We start from the raw sequence: 18,708 nt of genomic DNA on the forward strand, positions 1-18,708 counted from the left end.
ATGGTCCGAAAATGGACATGAAATTGTCTTGACTTTATTTAATTTAGAGGTTAAATCCTTTATGTACACTCTATCTATTCTAGAGTATGTATTATGTCTATGGGAAAAATGTGCAAAGAATAGTGAATCTGGGATAGCATACTCATTTATGTCAACTATATTAAAAGTTTCAACAAACTCAGTTAACAACTTTGTTAAAGGTGATCTCTTACGTGTAGTTTTAGTATTTGTGTCAGTTTCTTTTATAATGCAATTGAAATCTCCAGCTATGATTAAATTGCCTTTGGTATATTGTACAATGTCTTCTAAGTGTTGTTTGGCCACTCTAACACCTAGTCCTGGTATCCAATAAATATTCCCTAATGCATATATCATTTCATTGATAGATATTGTCACTAGACAAAACATTCCTGAGTTGTCATGGAACGTATTTATGATTTTAGGCATTAAAGTAGTGTTTTTCCACAAAATTACCACTCCCCTTCGCTTCTGATTATAGGTGGAACTTACTAGTATTGTATAATTTTTATTGTTTATTTTATTTATGTCTTCCTGTATAAGGTGTGTTTCCTGTAAAAAATACTAGTTGCGCTTCACATAGCTTTAAATAGCTATAAAGACTTCTCCTTTTGCAGCTATTATTTAAACCATTTACATTAAGAGATATACATTTTGCAATTGGATTTATATTATCTTTGTTTTTATCCATATTCATATACTCATAACAATGTGTAGATGTGTGTACATGAAGAGAATGACTTGTTCTTTCTTCTTCCAACAGTATTACAATAGATTATAGACACCCAATAAAAGTAAATTACAAGATCATAACTGAGAACAATATAAGATAAACAACCACCAAACCCCTCCATGAGAAAAAACATCTCATCCTTGAATGATCTAATCATTCAGGCGATCTTTCTAAGTCTGCATTTCAGCATCCTCCCCCAGCCCCGCCATACGGTAGTTTTATAATGAAAAGTATCTTGTATATCTTTTAAGTATACATGTATCTGTCTTTACAGATTACTTAAATACAGTCTTTATTTATTTTTAATATTTTATAAAACACTAAGGCAACACAACTATACACAGATTTAATACTTAACTATTTGGTTTTGTTTAAATTGTAAAGGAAAATCTTTTATTTTAATATATCTTTTGTGAAGCAATAACGGTTATGCATCTTAAAAATAATATGCTTGCTGTCTATCTCCCTTGTAGTGTGAGTGGCATTCATAGGTATCAAATTTATTGTAATGGTCTACCTATATATATATATATATATATATAGATACAGATATAGATATATATACATACATACACACACACACACATATATATATATATATATATATATATATATATATATATATATATATATATATATATATATATATACACACACACATACATACACACATATATGTATACATACATAAAAAAAAAAAAAAAAAAATGTTAAGCATTATATGCATCAGTTAACCATGCCACAAGTAGATTAAATCAGAAAGTATCCGTAACAATGAATATAACGTTACATTTGTATTGCCAATGGCATATTTCATCGCTAGTGTACCACATATGTCATATGTCAAATAGCAACTCATACTCCTTATGATATTACAGGATTTATCTGCAGCATTATAACTGTAAGGTTGGAAAATATGAGAAGCAAAGTAGGCTTTAAATATGCTATAACACAATTGTTTGGTACTTATTACTGTCAACTCTTCTACATACACAGGAAAAGATAACCTTATATGACCATCAACCATTTTCCTTCATTTTTCTCTTCATCCTTCTATTCTCCATTTTTAATAAATATCTGTTTCTATTGTGGCTTCTTTGAATTTAGTGAGGGTACTCCATATCATATTATAGATAATATACAACGTTCAAACAGAGAACATGCCCAATATAGAGACATATTCCAAACTCAAGTGGTCCACACCATATATTTACAACACTGCAGTCAGAAATATACTAATGAATATGCAATAACTTTTAGTTATGTACTCACCATAACTTTAGATGTTTGGGATCCATCTCGCCTACATTCTGTACTGATGGGTTCGGAGCCGATCCCTCGGCTCCGACTCGGCACGCTTATGCTATAGAGCGAGGCCACTTATTGGCTGAGCTATCTTTATCCCAGGATGCACCACCACTAATCCCCCAGATCTTGTTTGTCCGCATTCATGCACACATGCACAACTTGATTATATAACATTGTTAGATGTTTCAAGATGAAACAACAGGATTCGGACCTTCTGATATCCTCTGATCTCCAAGGAAGGGGGAAGGAGGGTGGGTTATTAGGAATGTAGGCGAGATGGATCCCAAACATCTAAAGTTATGGTGAGTACATAACTAAAAGATGTTATGTGATCCTATCTCGCCTACATTCTGTACTGATGGGACAGCGTCCCTAGCACCTAAATCCCGGGTGGCTCATTGGAAAACACTCCTGAGCACTGTGGAACCAAATGAAGCTCGTCCTCTAGATGCCACATCTAATTTGTAGTGGGAAATAAAGGTGTGCGGGGAAGACCATGTAGCCACAGCACAAATGTCAGTAATAGCAAGCTTAGAATGAAATGCTATCGAAGTAGCCATAGCCCTTGTAGAATGAGCTTTGACAGAGGCGGTAAGCTCTTTGTTACAATAAAAATAAGCTTGAGTAATACAGTCCCTGATCCATTTGGCAATAGTGACCTTTGTGACAGCTTTGCCCAATTTATTGTCTGCAAAGGATACAAACAACTGATCTGTTTTCCTTGTTTGTTTGGTCCTATCTAAATAAAAACGTAACTGTGTGGACATCTAGTGTGTGGAATATGAACTCCGCTTTGTTAGAGTATTTTGGGAAAAAAACTGGAAGCTCTAACGATTGCTGTAAGCAGAAACTAGAACAAACTTTAGGGACAAAGGAAGGATTTGGCCTGAGGGATACTCTGTCTTTGTGAAAAACCAAGTACGGGGGTTTTACTGACAAAGCCTGAAGCTCTGAAACTCTTCTGGCAGAAGTAATCGCCACCAGAAAGGCTGTCTTCCATGATAGAAACTTTAGATCACATGTAGCTGCCGGTTCAAAGGGGAAAGAAGTCAAGGCGTAACACTATATTGAGATCCCATGGAGGTGCAGGATGAGAAATCGGAGGTCTTAATAGAGCAGCACCTTTCAAGAAGGTCTTACACAATCTGTTGCTCATTAAAGGTGGGTCTATGGATTCGTGAAAATTAGAAATTGCTGCCAATTGTACCTTGATGGTAGAAACTGAAGAGCCTTGATTGAAAAGAGAAGTCAGAAATTTTAGTACTTCTGCCACGGGAATAGAAATGGGGTCCAGGCCCCGGAGTTGAGCCCAAATAGCAAATCTTTTCCATTTGCTAGAATACAGTTTCTTTGTAGCAGACTTATGGGCCGAAGATAATATGTGTACAACATCTGGATCCAAAGTATGACTCCTGACTATCGTCGGAAGAGGAGGAGCCAAGCCGTCAATTTTAAGGTGTGTAGGGACTGGTGGAATAGTCCCGACTGATGAACCAGTAGGTCTGGGATCTGATCCAGGAACCATGGACCTTCCAGGGCATGTTTCCGAAGATAGGGAACCACACTTGACGAGGCCAGTAAGGAGCAATTAAGATCATTTTGCTCCCCAAGAGAGATGCCTTTTGAATCACTCTGTGAAGGAGAGGAACTGGAGGGAAGGCATAAAGCAAACCGGTGGGCCAAGGATGGACTAATGCGTCCATGGGGCTCTTCCCCGGAGCCGGGGTTAGGGAGAAGAATTCTTTGCACTTTGCATTCAGAGGAGTCGCGAAGAGGTCGCAACACGGAACTCCCCATTCGCTGAAAATCTGACTTGCAACTGTCATATTCAGAGACCATTCGTGAGGAGAGAGGATGGTTCTGCTCAATCTGTCGGCTATCACATTGGACTTGCCCGGTATGTGAGTAGCCACTAGGAAGCGTTTGGTCGAGACTGCCCATTCCCAAACTCTCATGGCTTCTCTGCAAAGAGGATAGGATCTGGTCCCTCCCTGTTTGTTCAGGTACCAAACAACTGACATGTTGTCTGAGTGAACAGCAATTACGCCCTGAGGGAGATAATCGTGAAGGGCTTGAAGGGACAGAAGTACTGCCCTCATTTCTAAGATGTTGATACGAAGCAAGGTCTCTTCCGGATGCCATTTGCCTTGGACTGACCTGCCCTGGGAATGCCCCCCCCCACCCCGTCTGGGAGGCATCCGTGGTCAAAGTGGCCGCCGGAGGAGGTAGAACAAAGGGTCGTCCCTGATCCAAGTTGGAGGGCACTAGCCACCAGCGAAGGTCCCGTCTGCAAGATTCCGTGATCCATACAAGGTGACTGAGGGGGAGTTCCTGGAAGGACCACTGAGCTGAAAGAAGCCACTGGAGAATTCTCATGTGCAACCTTGCCAAGGGGACTAGAAGAACCGTGGCGGACATGGATCCCAATAGCTGCAGGACCATTCTGGCTGGGGCTTTGGACCTGGGAAGTAAGGCTCGAACTTGAGTCTGTATGGTTTCTATTCTGTCTGTAGGTAGATGGACCCGCATTTGGTTTGAGTCTATCTCTACCCCTATGAATCTTATTCGTTGAGATGGCAGCAACACAGACTTTGGCCAACTGAAGGTGATTCCAAGGGAATTGCCCAGTGATATAGTGGCTTGTAGGCACCGCAGAAGTAGATGCTTGGAGGAGGCAGTTAGGAGCCAGTCGTCTAGATACGGAAACATCTGGAATCCTAGACTTCTCAGGTGAGCAGTCACGACTGCCAAACACTTGGTGAACACCCTGGGGGCTGTGGTGAGACCAAAGGGCAGCGCACGGAACTGAAAATGACTGCCTCCTAGGCTGAAGCGCAGATGTCTCCTGGACGCTTGATGTACCATGATATGATAATAAGCGTCCTTGAGATCTATGGAGCACATCCAAACACCTTTCTCCAGCAATGGAAGAATGGTTTGTAGGGTGACCATTCGGAACTTGGACTTTCTGACTGAACGGTTTAGGATACTGAGGTCCAAAATGGGCCTCAAGTCCCCGGTCTTTTTTGGCACCAAAAAGAATCTTGAGTAAGTCCCTAATCCGATCTGGTCTGCGGGGACCGGTTGGATGACTCCTTTTTGCAGCAGCTTTGAAGCTTCTGAGGCTGCGGTATCCCGTTGACTGGGTGGCGGGTCCGGGATTTTTTTGGACTGAGGTGGGGGGTGAGAGAATGGGATGGAATAACCTCCGGTGATAATCCGAAGCACCCATCGGTCCTGAGTGATACCTTCCCAGGCCTTTAGGTGCTTCGAGAAACGACCCCCGACTGGCTCCGGAGCAGCACAGCCGGGCAATCCCTCAGGGACTATGAAAGGTTGAAGAGCCACGAAAGGACTCGCGGTCTCCAGTGTTGCAAGGGCCTCTGCCACCTCTGGGACGGTGTCTTCCAGAAGAATTTCCCCCTCCTTTGCCTCTGGAAGGGGAATCCTCCTGCTGAGAGGGGTAAGGCTTCTGAAATCTACGGAACCACATTTTCCCTCCTCTTTTAGCCTTGGGATAAGGCCGAAAGGGAGTGGAAAATCGTGCCCCTATGGCAGTCAGAGTCTTACCCTCCTGTTCACAGCGGGTTAGTGTGTCCTTTACCTTGGGTCCAAACAGGGAGGACCCATCAAAGGGGGCGTCAGCAAATGAAGACTTAAAGGCCTCCGCGAAATGACACAGGCGGAGCCAGGCTTGTCTCCGTAGAGCAATGCCTGTACCCGCCGCTCTACTCGCCCCTTCGGCCGCATAAGAAATGAGCCTCATGGACGAGTTCGAAATGGACGACATTGTAGCCAGCTGAGAGCCAACCATCTGGGCCAGCTCCTCAGGCAGGTTACCCAAGAGGGTATCGGATAGCTCCTTAATCAGATCCCTCTGAAATCTGGTAAAGTGCGTAAGGTAGTTCAAGGACCTCAGTGTAAAGGCCGCTGAACTGAGGGTGCGCTTTCCGTACCAATCCATGCTCCTAGACTCCTTATTAGGAGGATGGACGGACGTCGAAGCCTCTGCTACATCTTGCTGGGTAGCAGATGTCACCACCAAAGCATCTACAGCCACACCTTTAGTTAGGAACTCTTTATCAGGGGGTGCCGAGAGGAACTTGTTCGGACGAGCAGGCACCGGTTCCACAGAGTCTGGGTGTTCCCACGCCCTTCGACAGATCAAATCCAAGAGCTCGTCGAAGGGCGGAGGGCTGAGCCCCGAAGGCCTTCAGGAACACCGACTCATCAGCAGAGGGAGGTTTGGACTGCCAGCCGCCTCGTTGTTTTAGGGCTTCAAGGATGTCTGCAAAGGAGACATCATCCGAGGACGACTTAGGGGACCCCTCTGCATCATCGAGATCAGTGTCGGATGTTAGAGACTCATCAGGGGAGTCAACGTGCTTCCTCTTGCACGATCTTTTCCTGGGGGGTTCTTCCGAAGAGGCTTCAGAAGGACCTCCAGGAGGGGGAGAAACCCCAGCGGGGGTAACCTGAGGCCCCGGGGCTCCGCTGTCTAAGGACAGGGGGACTGCCAATGACCCAGTTTCCGTATGCAGGGAAGGAGCTGGGGAAACCGTGGAGGTAGCCAAGGAAGATTTGGCTAATGCACTCCTCATAGCCCTGAAGGCGGGACCACCAGAATCCTGGGAGGGTCCCACCTCCGTGGCCACGACAGTGGACGGCACTCCCGCCGCCGACGCACCAAGAGGGAGACTTGGGACCGAAAGCATCAATCCCGAAGCCTCCCCCCCAGGGCCGAAGGAAGAAGTCCATGTACTGAACTCTGACCCAAGAGCCGGAGTTGGAGCAAGGGTCGGGCCCGACCCTAACACCTCCACAGGTTCCACCAGCACCAACGGTGCCGAAGCTGTTGGAGGAGGAACCACAGTAGGGGAGTGGACCATCGGCTCCGAAGCCGAATGGGCTGGAGCCGAAACTAGCTTTTGGAACACCGGAGACTGGAAGAGTCGAAGGAGCACCCTGTCGATGTCCGAATCAGACATCTTGGATGATCTAGAGGATACCGATTGGGCCCGAACCGATTTCTCCATCGGCTCCGAAGGGCTCGGGGACCGGCTCCGAATGGACTCAACAACTATTGGCTCCGAGGAAGATCTCAAGGAAATTTCCCTCGGTGCCGATAAGGACTTCGGCTCCGAGGGGGAAAGAGTCTGAGCCGGTAACCCTTATCGGCTCCAATATCAGTGGAGCCGATGAGGGTGACCCGCCTCGATGCCCCAGACCTCGGCTCTGAAACCAGAGGGGTCGAGGCTGGAGGCATCGAGGCAGACCGTTCCGACCTCGGCTCCGAAGTCCGTGGAGCCGATGGAGAAGTCTGCTTAGATTTTTTAGCGGTCGGTTCCGGCTGACTGGTCAGAGCCGACGCTTTCTTCTTTTTAGAAGGAGACGGAGAGGAAGATAAAGCCTCCTCGAAGGAAGGCTTGATTAATCCCTTGAGGATTAATTTGTTCTTCCTCTCCTGGAGGACTCTTGATGAGAAAGCGTGGCACACACTACACGATTCTTGTAGGTGCTTGGCACCTAAGCAATACACGCACGAGGAGTGGTCGTCCGTTATGGACATTTTAACACCACACCTCGTGCATTTCTTAAACCCGGAGGGTTTGTGTTCTTTAGACATAACGGTCAAACTAAGAGAAAAATACTAAACTTAGCCAAAAGGTAAAGTTAAATTCAACAAATTTAACTAATTTAACAAATATATTCTCTTTTTTTTTTTTTTTTTAACACTGAACAGTTAAACAGTACAGAAAAAGAGAGAAAGAGAGTCAAGACCCTCTAACTTAAACGGGTACTTGACCCAAGAAAGAGACACTAGTAGCAAAGCAACAGGGGAAGGCCCCTCTAACTAAAACGGGAAACCTTCCCTGACTAAAAAAATCACGAATTTCTCAACACAAATTAACCAATCACACTTATATAACAACAATAGCTGTTAAAACAGCTTTTGGGTTCAAAGTAAGGAAATTTGTGACAGGAAAAAGCCTAAATAAATAGTACTTAGCCCAGCCAAGTTGAGACCACGTCTAAGCTTGATAGCGGCAAACGAGATCTGGGGGATTAGTGGTGGTGCATCCTGGGATAAAGATAGCTCAGCCAATAAGAGGCCTCGCTCTATAGCATAAGCGTGCCGAGTCGGAGCTGAGGGATCGGCTCCGAACCCATCAGTACAGAATGTAGGCGAGATAGGATCACATAACATCTAGCAGCTTTGCAGCATGTGTGTGTCTCTAACAAGTACATACCTATAGGATATCAAAAAGAATAGATAGCACGCTCTTGTTTCATAATTAACAAATGCACACAGCTGGGTATTTACTTTCATAGACAGAAATTAGACCTGTTACTTATATGCATATCAGGTACCAACAGCAATATGTTAGTAAATGCCTATGCTATTCATATCATATTTTAATGCTGATTGATATGAGATGTAGCTGACAATGGCTTTAGTGTTTGTGATGTTATATAATATATATTCAGTATTATAAGTAAAAGTATGTTGCATGTCTATTTGCAATCTAAGGTTCAAGGCTGATCAATTTAGACATACAAGACAATCTCTTTAGCCTTGGTTATATAATGGGAGTTACTGTGTCTCTACACAACCATTCATTTTCAGTGAGGATGTTCAATATTAATATAACTTGCCTTTAATAAAAGCATACTTATAATTCAGCAGTTCTTTCCTATATATATATATATATATATATATATATATATATATATATAAAACAACATCATAAGCAAGACTGAGATTTTTTCTTGCTCATTACTGCTTAATGATTGTGCTACTTGAACAATTTAATATTTACAGAGTATCTTGATAATTAAACAGCAACTCTTTTTTACCCTTAAAATGCTTAATAACACATAGCTACATTCATGAACCTTAATTGACTTACTATCCTTAAGGTTGAGTACACTAGCTGCAGTGTGTTTACAAATATGTTATATAGTTCCAGTCAAGGACTTAAATATATTAATTTTTTTTTAAAATGGAGTTAAATTATAGTAATTTTACGTGGGTGATCTTATCAGAAAAGATTATAGTAAAGTCTGTATGTGTTAACTATTCATACAGTTTCTTCCAAGTGATATACTTCTTTTTAAGCTTTGTGTGCTGTTTATGTGTACAATTGAAAATGAATAACAAATATTACAATATAATAAAACGCCATGTATGTGTTGATACCTTCTAAATTCATTAGGTACTTCAGTGTACTTTTAATATTTGTTAAAACTGTAAAAGCACTTTGCCATCTCATAAATAGTGTGCTGGTTACTTTAAGTAACTTAGGAGCTGACACCACCCCATACTGTCTTGTTTTAGTGCTGACATCACTCATGACTGTTTACTTTCATTTTGTGCTGTTAGAAGGTTTAACACACTGTAATGGATTCTAACTGAAGAACCTTCATTCAGGGGTGGTAAAATAAGAGTTCCCAGCTCGTGACCATGGCGGGAAGACAAAAACAAAGTAAGTGAAGTTTTTTAGAGCTTTTTTTAAACTTAACACCAGCTCATTAAACTTCTATTAGTTTTCTTAACATTAAGGGCAGATATACAAGCCAAACAGTTGTTTGTTAGTCAAAAAGGCACTTTTAGCATCAAAGAATAGATAATTACTTTTCAAGGCACTTTTTGACAGTTATTACCATCAGTTTTTATATATTATTATGTGTATTAAATACATCAGTTTAGATATTTCATGCAGCTTAGTGTAAATAATATAAAAAGGAATCATGCTCATTTAAACACACCACATTAATATGTCAGTGTAAATACATCATATTCTATACTAGCAGTAAAAGGCAGGTAATTTATAAATGAGCTATCTAAACATCATTTAGAGTTAGAAAAATCATGACTGTAAGTATTTACATGGCAATAGAGAAAGATATGTTACCTTGCTTTCTTTAGGGTTGTTTGCTTTAGTTATAAAATGTCCTGCTTATCTTGTATTTATATTGTTTCAAAGACTGACATGTGTAAAGCATGAATGCTTTCAAAGAACTTTTTTGCCTTACAGAGCAAATAGAAGACAATAATGTTTGTGTTTTTCATATGTCTTTTATCGTTTCTTCTTCTTCTTGTCAGCAGTGCTCCATTCATTTTTTTCTAAGTGACGCTTAACCCCAAATTGGGAGAAATCCATTTCTTCCACATTATCCAAGGTTTTATTAGCTGAAAGATAAACTGTTGCTTGCAGAGTGTCAAAAGTTTTAGGACCTTCAATAAAAAATATTTTTATTCTTGCAGGGAACAGCAAGTGGACTTTAAGTTGTCTTTTTTTCAATTCCTTTATCAGAGGGAGACATTCTTTTCTTGCAGTTATAACTCCAGCAGAATAATCATTATGTTGTCTTTGTATTTAACTGGAGAAGTTGACCATGCTGTTTTTAAAATAAGTTCCTTGTCCTGTGATGAATAAAACTTTACTATTATTGATCTCGGGTGATTTTTTGATTTGATGGTTGATGAAGCAGCTCTTAAGGATCTGTGGGCTCTTTCAATTCCATAAGAAAGAGCTTCAGGCAATTTTAAAACTTCTGATAACCAGGTAGTAAGGAAAATCACCATGTTTTCTCTGGTAGCCCATAGATGTGAAGGTTATTTCGTCTGGACCTGTTCTCTAGATCCTCTATTTTATTTTGTAATGAAGCATTTTGTTGGGATAAAAAATGTAGCTGAAGATCTTGTTCTGAGAGTCTGCCCTCAGTATCACTTAAGGATCTCTCTCTGTCAGCTATTTGAGACTTCTGTTGCATCATTATTTCTTGTAGTTGCTGTATTTGTTTTGTAGATCTCTCCTCAAAAGTGTCCAGTTCGGTATTAATTTTGTCAAATTTCACTGACAAGTCTTGTATAGCATTTAATAAAGACTGTATCTCCTTTTTCATCGTCTGCTCCTGTGTGGTATGCTTAGAAAAGCTCATTTTCAGTAGATTCAGATACCTTCCTTCTTGTTTTTGACAGGAAAAATAATGTTTAAAGCCAAATTTTTTGCACTGTAGACTTCTAGTGATATTAGTAGAAGTAATTCAACAAAATAGGTTTGTCTACAATATCTAGTTTTTAAAAATTCCTGTCAGAAATATCTTTTGAGTGCAGAGCTGAGAAAAGATGCTGCCAACCAGTTTACATCCTAGCCATGCCCCCGGTCAGATTTTCTGAAGGCCTTTGTCCTGTCCAAATAGTAATGTAACTGTCTGTGAATGTCCAAAGAGTGAAGGAGTCTTTCTCCTTTATTCTGTGGGTTTGGATAAAAGGTGGGCAAGTGTATGGTCTGATTGAGAGCCACACTGGATACTACCTTTGGCATGAAGGAAGGGTTGGTGCGTAAAGATGCTTTGTCCTGATGGAAAATGATGAAAGGTTCCACTGCCATAAGTGCCTGCAGCTCTGAGACTCTGTGAGCTGAGGTGATAGCCAGCAGCAGGGCTGTTTTCCATGACAAGTATTGAAGCTCTGCTGAAAAGGCTGGTTCGAAAGGAGGAAGTGTTAACTTTTCCAGAACAAAATTTAGATCCCAAGATGGAGTTGGTGGTTTTCTGGGGGGTCTTATATTTTTTGCCCCTCTGAGAAACTGCCTTAGCAAAGGAGGAGAGAAAATTGGGGGAACCGTATCATACTGAGCTGAAATGGCTGAAGCATGGATCTTTATGGATGAGAAAGAAAGGCCTTTGTGTAGCATCTCAGTTAGATATTGGAGTATGTGCGGAATATTTGGGATGCCAGGATTTAGGCTTCTGGCCTGGCTCCATACACAAAATCTTTTCCATTTGTCTGAGTAAGTTTTTCTGGTGCTGGGCCACCTGGCCTCCAAAATGACATTCTGGACGTCCTTTGAGAGAAGTGTTGTTTGATAATTTAAGGTATTTTCCATGCAGCTAGATTTAAGGTCCTTAGTTGACTGTGAAGGATATGAGAGTTTTGTTGGGTTAACAGCAGAGGGAATTGAGGTAAGATCCATGGAGGGCTGCGAGTCAAGTTTCGTAGTAGTGGGTACCAGTGTTAACGTGGCCAGTCCGGAGCAATGAGGATCATCTGTGGTCTCTCTGATCTGGCTTTCAGTAATACCTGGGTCAGAAGAGGCAGAAGTGGGAAGGCGTAGGCTGACAATGCTGTCCAACTGAATGATAGGGCATCCACTTTCCAGGCCAGGGAATGATAAGTCCTTGTGCAAAATTTTTGTAGCTGGCAATTGTTGGTTGAGGCAAACAGATCTATGTCTGGTGGTCCCCACCTTTGAGTTATCATTGAGAATACTTGTGGGTGTAGTCTCCACTCGTGAGGGTCTGTCAAATTTCTGCTTAATTTGTCTGCCAAAATGTTTTCTTTTCCTGGCAGGAATTGTGCTTGCAGTTGTACTTGGTAAGTTAATGCTGTGCTCCACAAGTCCATTGCCTATCTGCATAGTGGGTAGGAGTGTGTTCCTCCTTGTTTGTTTATGTACCACATAACTGTGGTGTTGTCCGTCCTTATTAGAAGTTGTCCTGGATGCAAGAGGTCCTTGAAGGCTGTTAGTGCATTTTTTACAGCTAGCATCTCATTTTGATTGATGTGTAGTTGCCTTTGGTTTGCAGACCATTTGCCCTGTATGCATTGTCCTGCCATGTGTGCACCCCAGGCGTAGTCTGATGAATCTGTTGTCAAGGTTTGGTTTTGCTGGAGGTGAGACAAAATGAAGGCCGTTGTTTGCTTGGCATGCCTGAGCCCACCATAGAAACTCTTTTTGAAGGCAGGGAATGAGAGTTATACTTGCTTCGAGGCTGTGTCTGTGTTGGGACCATACACTTTTTAGGTACCACTGTAGTTTTCTCATATGCAGCCTTGCGTATGCAATTAGTTGAATGCAGGATGCCATGTACCCCAGTGCCTGCAGGAATTTCCTTGCAGTGAGCTGGGTAGAAGTTGTCATCTTTTTGAAGTACTGAGCCAGTTGTTTTTGCTTGTCTGGCGTGAGGTAAGCCATCTGGGCCGTTGTATTCAAGCTGGCACCCAGGAAAATTATTTCTTGTGAGGGTATTAGTTTTGACTTCTTTTTGTTTACTGTGTACCCTAGGCAACTTAGCAACTTTGTTACAAATGCCAGATGCTGTAGTAGGATGTCTTTGCTGTCTGCTTGGATCAGGCAGTCATCCAGATATGGCTAAATTTGTATTCCTCACTGCCTGCAATATGCAATTACTGATGCCAGGCATTTCGTGAATACTCTGGGTTCAGTAGATAAGCCAAAGGGCAATGCAGAGAATTGATAATGCGTTGTGCCTGCCAAAAATCTGAGGTATCTTCTGCAATCTTGTCTGATAGGGACATGCAGGTATGCCTCTTGGAGGTCCAGCATTACCAGCCAAGACTCCTTGCCCAGCATGGGAAGAAGTTGCTGTAGTGTGAGCATTTTGAATTTGGGAATGTCCAGGTACGTGTTTAGAATTGAAAGGTCTAAGATGGGTCTCCAGGCTTTGTCCTTTCATGGTACTAGAAACAGTCGAATAAAATCCTTGACCTTGCTCTTTTGCAGGTACCTTTTGAATTGCTTTCATGCTCATGAGAGCTGAATTTTGCTTTTGTGCCTCTGCCAATTGGTTTGTTGGCAGATTTGGCATGCATCTCATCTGTGGTAAAGTGTGAAAATGAAATCTGTAGCCTCGGGTAATAATATCCAGAACCAATTTGTTGTTTGTTATGATGTGCCAAATTTCTTGAAAAAGAGCCTGTTTTCCTCCTAGAGGTGCTGCCTGGGCAATTTTGCTTGCCAGGCGAAGAGGAAAGTCATTGAGTTTGTTTTCTGAAGGGTTGAGATCTGTCGTCTCCCCCTCTTTGAGTTGTTGTTTGCCATTGTCTAGGCCTGAAGGTACCTTGTGCCTGGCCTCTGCCCCTAGGGCGTCTGTACCTGCCCCTTTGGGGTCTGTCTGAAGCAGGAAAAGACCAGTTTTTTGATGGCCAGTTTCTGCTGAAGCAAGGAGGTTGTACCTGTAAAAATCTTTAACTGTTTGCATTGATTTTGCCTTTTCTTCCATCTTCTTTAAAACTTCCTCTGCTTTGACACCAAATAACACATCCTTTTGCAGTGGAGCATCCAGTAACTTTGCTTTGACATGTTCTGGTAAGGTCTGCTCTCTTAGCCAAGCATGTCTACGTATTACAGACTCTGTGACTGCTGCTCTACATGAGGCCTCCAAAGAATCAAAACCACACTGCAAGGTATGCTTTCCCACTTTTCTGCTGCATGCAACAAATCTTGCATCCCTTTGAAATGTAGTTGATCTGTTTGAGGGGTCATTTTCTGTTTTAACTAGTAAGCAAGTACTGCTGGTATTTAATCATGTGGAATTGGCAGTTTAATGCCCTCATGGCCAAAGTGGCAGAGGTATACACTATTTTCCCCCCATCTTTCTAATGCCCTGGAATCTCTTTCCGCAGGTAGTGGATTCTTGGCAGTAGAGGCATTAACCCCTTTGGGACCCTGGGAAATGGTTTCTGGGTCTGCAGCAGGGCTTTTGTATAAAAAATTGTGAGAGTCAGGGACTCGATAGTATCTGTCTGGTTTAGTTGGTGCTGGAGGTAAGAAATCTGGATTTAGACTGGATTCAGTGTAGATATCATCCAGAATGTCTAAAGCAGGAGGAATGGCTAGGGGTCTATGCTGTGGTTGAAGAAGAAACTCACGGAGTCTTTTCTTGGAGTCAGAGTTGTCTTGTCCTTCCCAGTGGAAATGCTCTCTCATGGTGTGCAGGGTTCCCCCAAAAGAGAAGTCTTCGGGGGGGGGGGGGCAGAGGGAATAGATTCCTCAGCATCTGAGTCTTCATAGAGAGGGAAGGGGTAATCCTGTTTCTCAGAGTCTGCTGAGGAAATGGATTCCTGGTCAGAATGAGGTAAATCTTCCTCCAGTCTAGGCCTTTTGTCAGGAGGGGGCTGGGAACCTCTGATAAGGGTAATCAGGTCCTCCGCCATTTTGAGCATCTGTTTTATAGGCATAGGGGCCTGTGTGGGAGTCTGTGGACTCGGTTTCTTAACCTTTGGAAGCTTAGTATATGACTTAACGGAGAGAGTCATCGGTTTAAAGACGCCTTCTGAAACAGAAGGCCTGTCCATAGTCTCCAGATCGCTGTCAGGGCTGGCGTCCGCAAGTTGAGGAGTAACCGGCTCGAGTGGCCCAGTAGATTCTGACTGAGAGGTAGTCGTATTTTCTAAATCTGTGGTAGTCAGGAGCTGCGTTGTCGCCTCACTGAATACTGGAGATCCGGCAGCAGGCCTAACCGAGACCTCGGTATCTGGTCTAGGTCTAGGCTGCCTGTCTGTCCTTGCGTTTTTTAAACATAGCGGTTGTCGGAGGTTCCGACGACATAATGTAGTTGAAATTTCTTCCAAAATAATGTCGGGCAGTATCAGCCCGATGCTTAATAGTGCGTTTACTGAACCTAGCGCAAAACCGACAACCAGAAACGTCGTGGTCTGGGCCTAGGCAAGGAATACAATAAGAATGAAAATCCTTAAGAGATATTTGCTTCCCACAAGAAATACAATTATTAACTTTGTCTGACATCGGTCTGAGGCAAGAAAAGTTTCCCCAATGGGGTACTTCGCTTTATAGAAGACTTCGGCTGAAATTCTGTTCAAAAATCTCAGGAGCTGTCTGACCGGCACTTGCGAACTGCTTCTGCTTCGGGCACCGCGAGGCAAGAAAGACTGAAGGAAATGGCGTCGGCTGCCTCTTTTATACCCCTGCCGCACTGACATCAGGGAAGAAGCGACGACAACAGACGCCAGACCAAGGCTTTGGAATTCAGGCCGACTGCGGGACCGCCTGACGGCAGGATAACCCAAGTGTGATGACTGCAGCAGCATAGCACGATGAACATCCTTAGCTTCTATCCAGAAAATCCAAATTGTTTGTATTAAAATCCCTTCAAATCTCCAAAATAATTCACCTTCAATCAGTACTCATATAAAGAAGCTTTACTTGGATTAGTGCTTTCAACCTGAAGACTTCATCAGATCAGGACGAAAATGCTAATCCAAATAAAGCTTCTTTAAAAGAATTCTGACTCAAGCTTACTACATATCTAGCAGACAGACTGCATTAAGAACATTTCTATGCACAGTAAAAATGCAGTAGGACTTGAATGGAGAATGTAAGCCATGCTTTGGTCCTGTAAAGCAACAACATACAAATCACAGAAATCCTGAGCAAGTAATTCCCACTAGAACTAAAACATAAAACAAAATAGATGGAACATTTCTTAGTCTTTGACATCTTCATTCAAAGACCATAGTCTTGAAGGTATCTGTTCTTTTATTTCCAGTAGGATAAAACTTTGCTATCTTATACAAGCTGCCCTTGATACATTTTCAAAAGCTTGCCAAAATCTGAGATTTGTACTCAGCCACAAGTCCAAAATGCTTTCATTAACAAGCTTAAGGCCTTGCCAAAAGACACTACTCAATTTATATTGAGGGATAGACCCTGCAATTAGCTAACCACTTCTCCCCACCCTGGCTGCCACATCTTTCAAACATGGAAAGACAGAGAGGGAGGGAAACATAGAGATTCACTGCAGAATCCAAATTAACAGATTTACTCAATACACGATCCAAAATTGTGATGCATCTACCTATTCAAGGTACTCCAAGAAACAGATGCACAGAATATGTGAACCTTAGTGTTTAACAGACCTCATCTCAATAGCCAAGAGAAATACCATCAATGTATCTGGAAAACACACTGCATCAAATGGAAAGACTACTGCTCCAACATCAGTGCTTGCATAGAGGTGAATGTCTAACACTGAGTTAACGGTCCTTTGGAAATAAACTCTGCTGGACCAGACATTGTGTCCAAATGTCTGATTCACAACTCCCAGCTGTGTACTCCTATCTCAGTCACAGCCACAGATCATGAATCAGTCAAAGGCAATGCTGCATAAACATACTGAAGAACTGTCCCCATAAAACAAATAAGGCAATGCAATGTGGGAAGCATCTGCAATAAACTAATCTCAGACACCTCAACTTCTGGTGCTTCCTAGCTTTGAAGAGAAGTGTCCTGACTTTAAATATAATGCAAAAAGGTACAGAACAAAACCATAGCCAGCAAGCAGCTCTTCTATTGAACATCTGCAAATCCAGGAATGAATTATAAATTAGTACAAGACCTGCAAATGAACTGTGGAGTGAGATCACAGCCACGCTGAGGGATTTTTAGCAATTATCACCCATAATCATATTTATTATTCCAATCACAAAAGAATAGTTGGAGAATTTTAGTTATGAAATGTTAAGATAGTACAATGGCCTGAAAGAATTTAAAAGACTTGTTCTTTAAACTGCAAAGTACTCAAACTGAAGCAAAGTAGTATCTACAAAGTGAACTATGCACATTACAGATATGAGGAAAGCAGTATCACCTACAAACAGGTGCAGGGCTAATCAGTTAATATACAGAGTCAGACGACCTTAAATGAGTCACCTAGACTACCTGGAAAAATCAAAATGAATTTTAAGATCAGCCTCTCATGGCCACTTACAATCACTGGCAGTGCAAAACAGTGTAGTACAGTATAAGAAATATGACAGTCTCTCATTTTTTTTAATCAAAGGAACACACATTTCTGCATCTGTGTCAGGAGAGGTCCGACATACATAGCGGGGGTTGCATACTGTATTCTATGCTGTTACACAATCCTGTGCTTGTACGCAAGACAGTTGTCTAAGCAGCATGACACAAACAAGATGGGATAACAACAGAATATGGGAGGGATTTGCAAACATAGCAATATTCTGCCATCACATACAGACACACAGGAAAAAAAAAGGGAGATAGAATAAGGAGAGTAGCACAAAGTTTGGACACTCCAACACAGCTTTTTGAAAAACATTTAATTATAAAATACAAATCATACCTGATGCACTTGTACTGAGTTCACCATTTGTAGCCTCTGTGGAGATTTGTGTCGCTCCATCTGTGAAAACAAGACAAAACTAAAATTAATATATGAATGAAAAGATAACTGCAGTTAGGGCTGCATAGTGGCTCAGTGTTAAGGTTTCTGCCTCTTGGGTCCAAAACCCATGGCCAAGTCCTTCTGTACAGCCAGCGCCTATGTGGAATTTAACTGTTCATTTTCTTTGGGTACTCCGGTTTCCTTTCTTTCACCTCCCCAATGCACATATTCGTGAACATGTAAGTGTGCATGCATATATATATATTTTTTTTGCACACACATATATGTATATGTATGCATACTTATGTATTTATACAGATACATACACACATGCATACATGTGTGTGTGTATACACAAACTTACACAGCAAAATGGGGACAACTAGATGTACAGTAATGATTGCTCTTGATATCAGCATACAAATTACTAAAATAGATAACTGTCATAACCTCTTATGTAAAATCTATGTCAAAGATCACTTTGTATTCTTACTAAAAAAGCAGAATTCAAACTGGTATTGCTTGTTAAACCACTGTTTATTATGCTAAGGCAAGAGGTGACTGTTTTTGCCCTTGTGGGAGCTTCACCAAATTTAAGTTATATAAAGCAGTAACAAATGTATAATTTTCTATTTTCCACACAAACAGCCATGTAAATTACAAATTATTATGTATTTACTTAACACAGCTAC

The 18,708-nt window shown here is 41.9% G+C and overlaps 1 protein-coding gene across 2 annotated transcripts in view; it reads right to left on the bottom strand.

Annotated features, from left to right (window-relative positions):
* The window catches only part of ZFYVE26 (zinc finger FYVE-type containing 26), a 3,506,023-nt gene that overhangs the window by 2,205,157 nt on the left and 1,282,158 nt on the right, over nt 1-18,708 (bottom strand). For both annotated transcript variants that reach the window (XM_044074068.1, XM_044074069.1), the window contains one exon: nt 17,975-18,034. In XM_044074068.1, the coding sequence (XP_043930003.1) occupies nt 17,975-18,034 (60 nt within the window). The remainder of the gene's footprint in view (nt 1-17,974; nt 18,035-18,708) is intronic.

Source organism: Protopterus annectens, chromosome 6.part0 (genome assembly GCF_019279795.1).
Source record: "Protopterus annectens isolate FY-2018-M chromosome 6.part0, PAN1.0, whole genome shotgun sequence".
NCBI classification, from domain to species: domain Eukaryota; kingdom Metazoa; phylum Chordata; order Ceratodontiformes; family Protopteridae; genus Protopterus; species Protopterus annectens.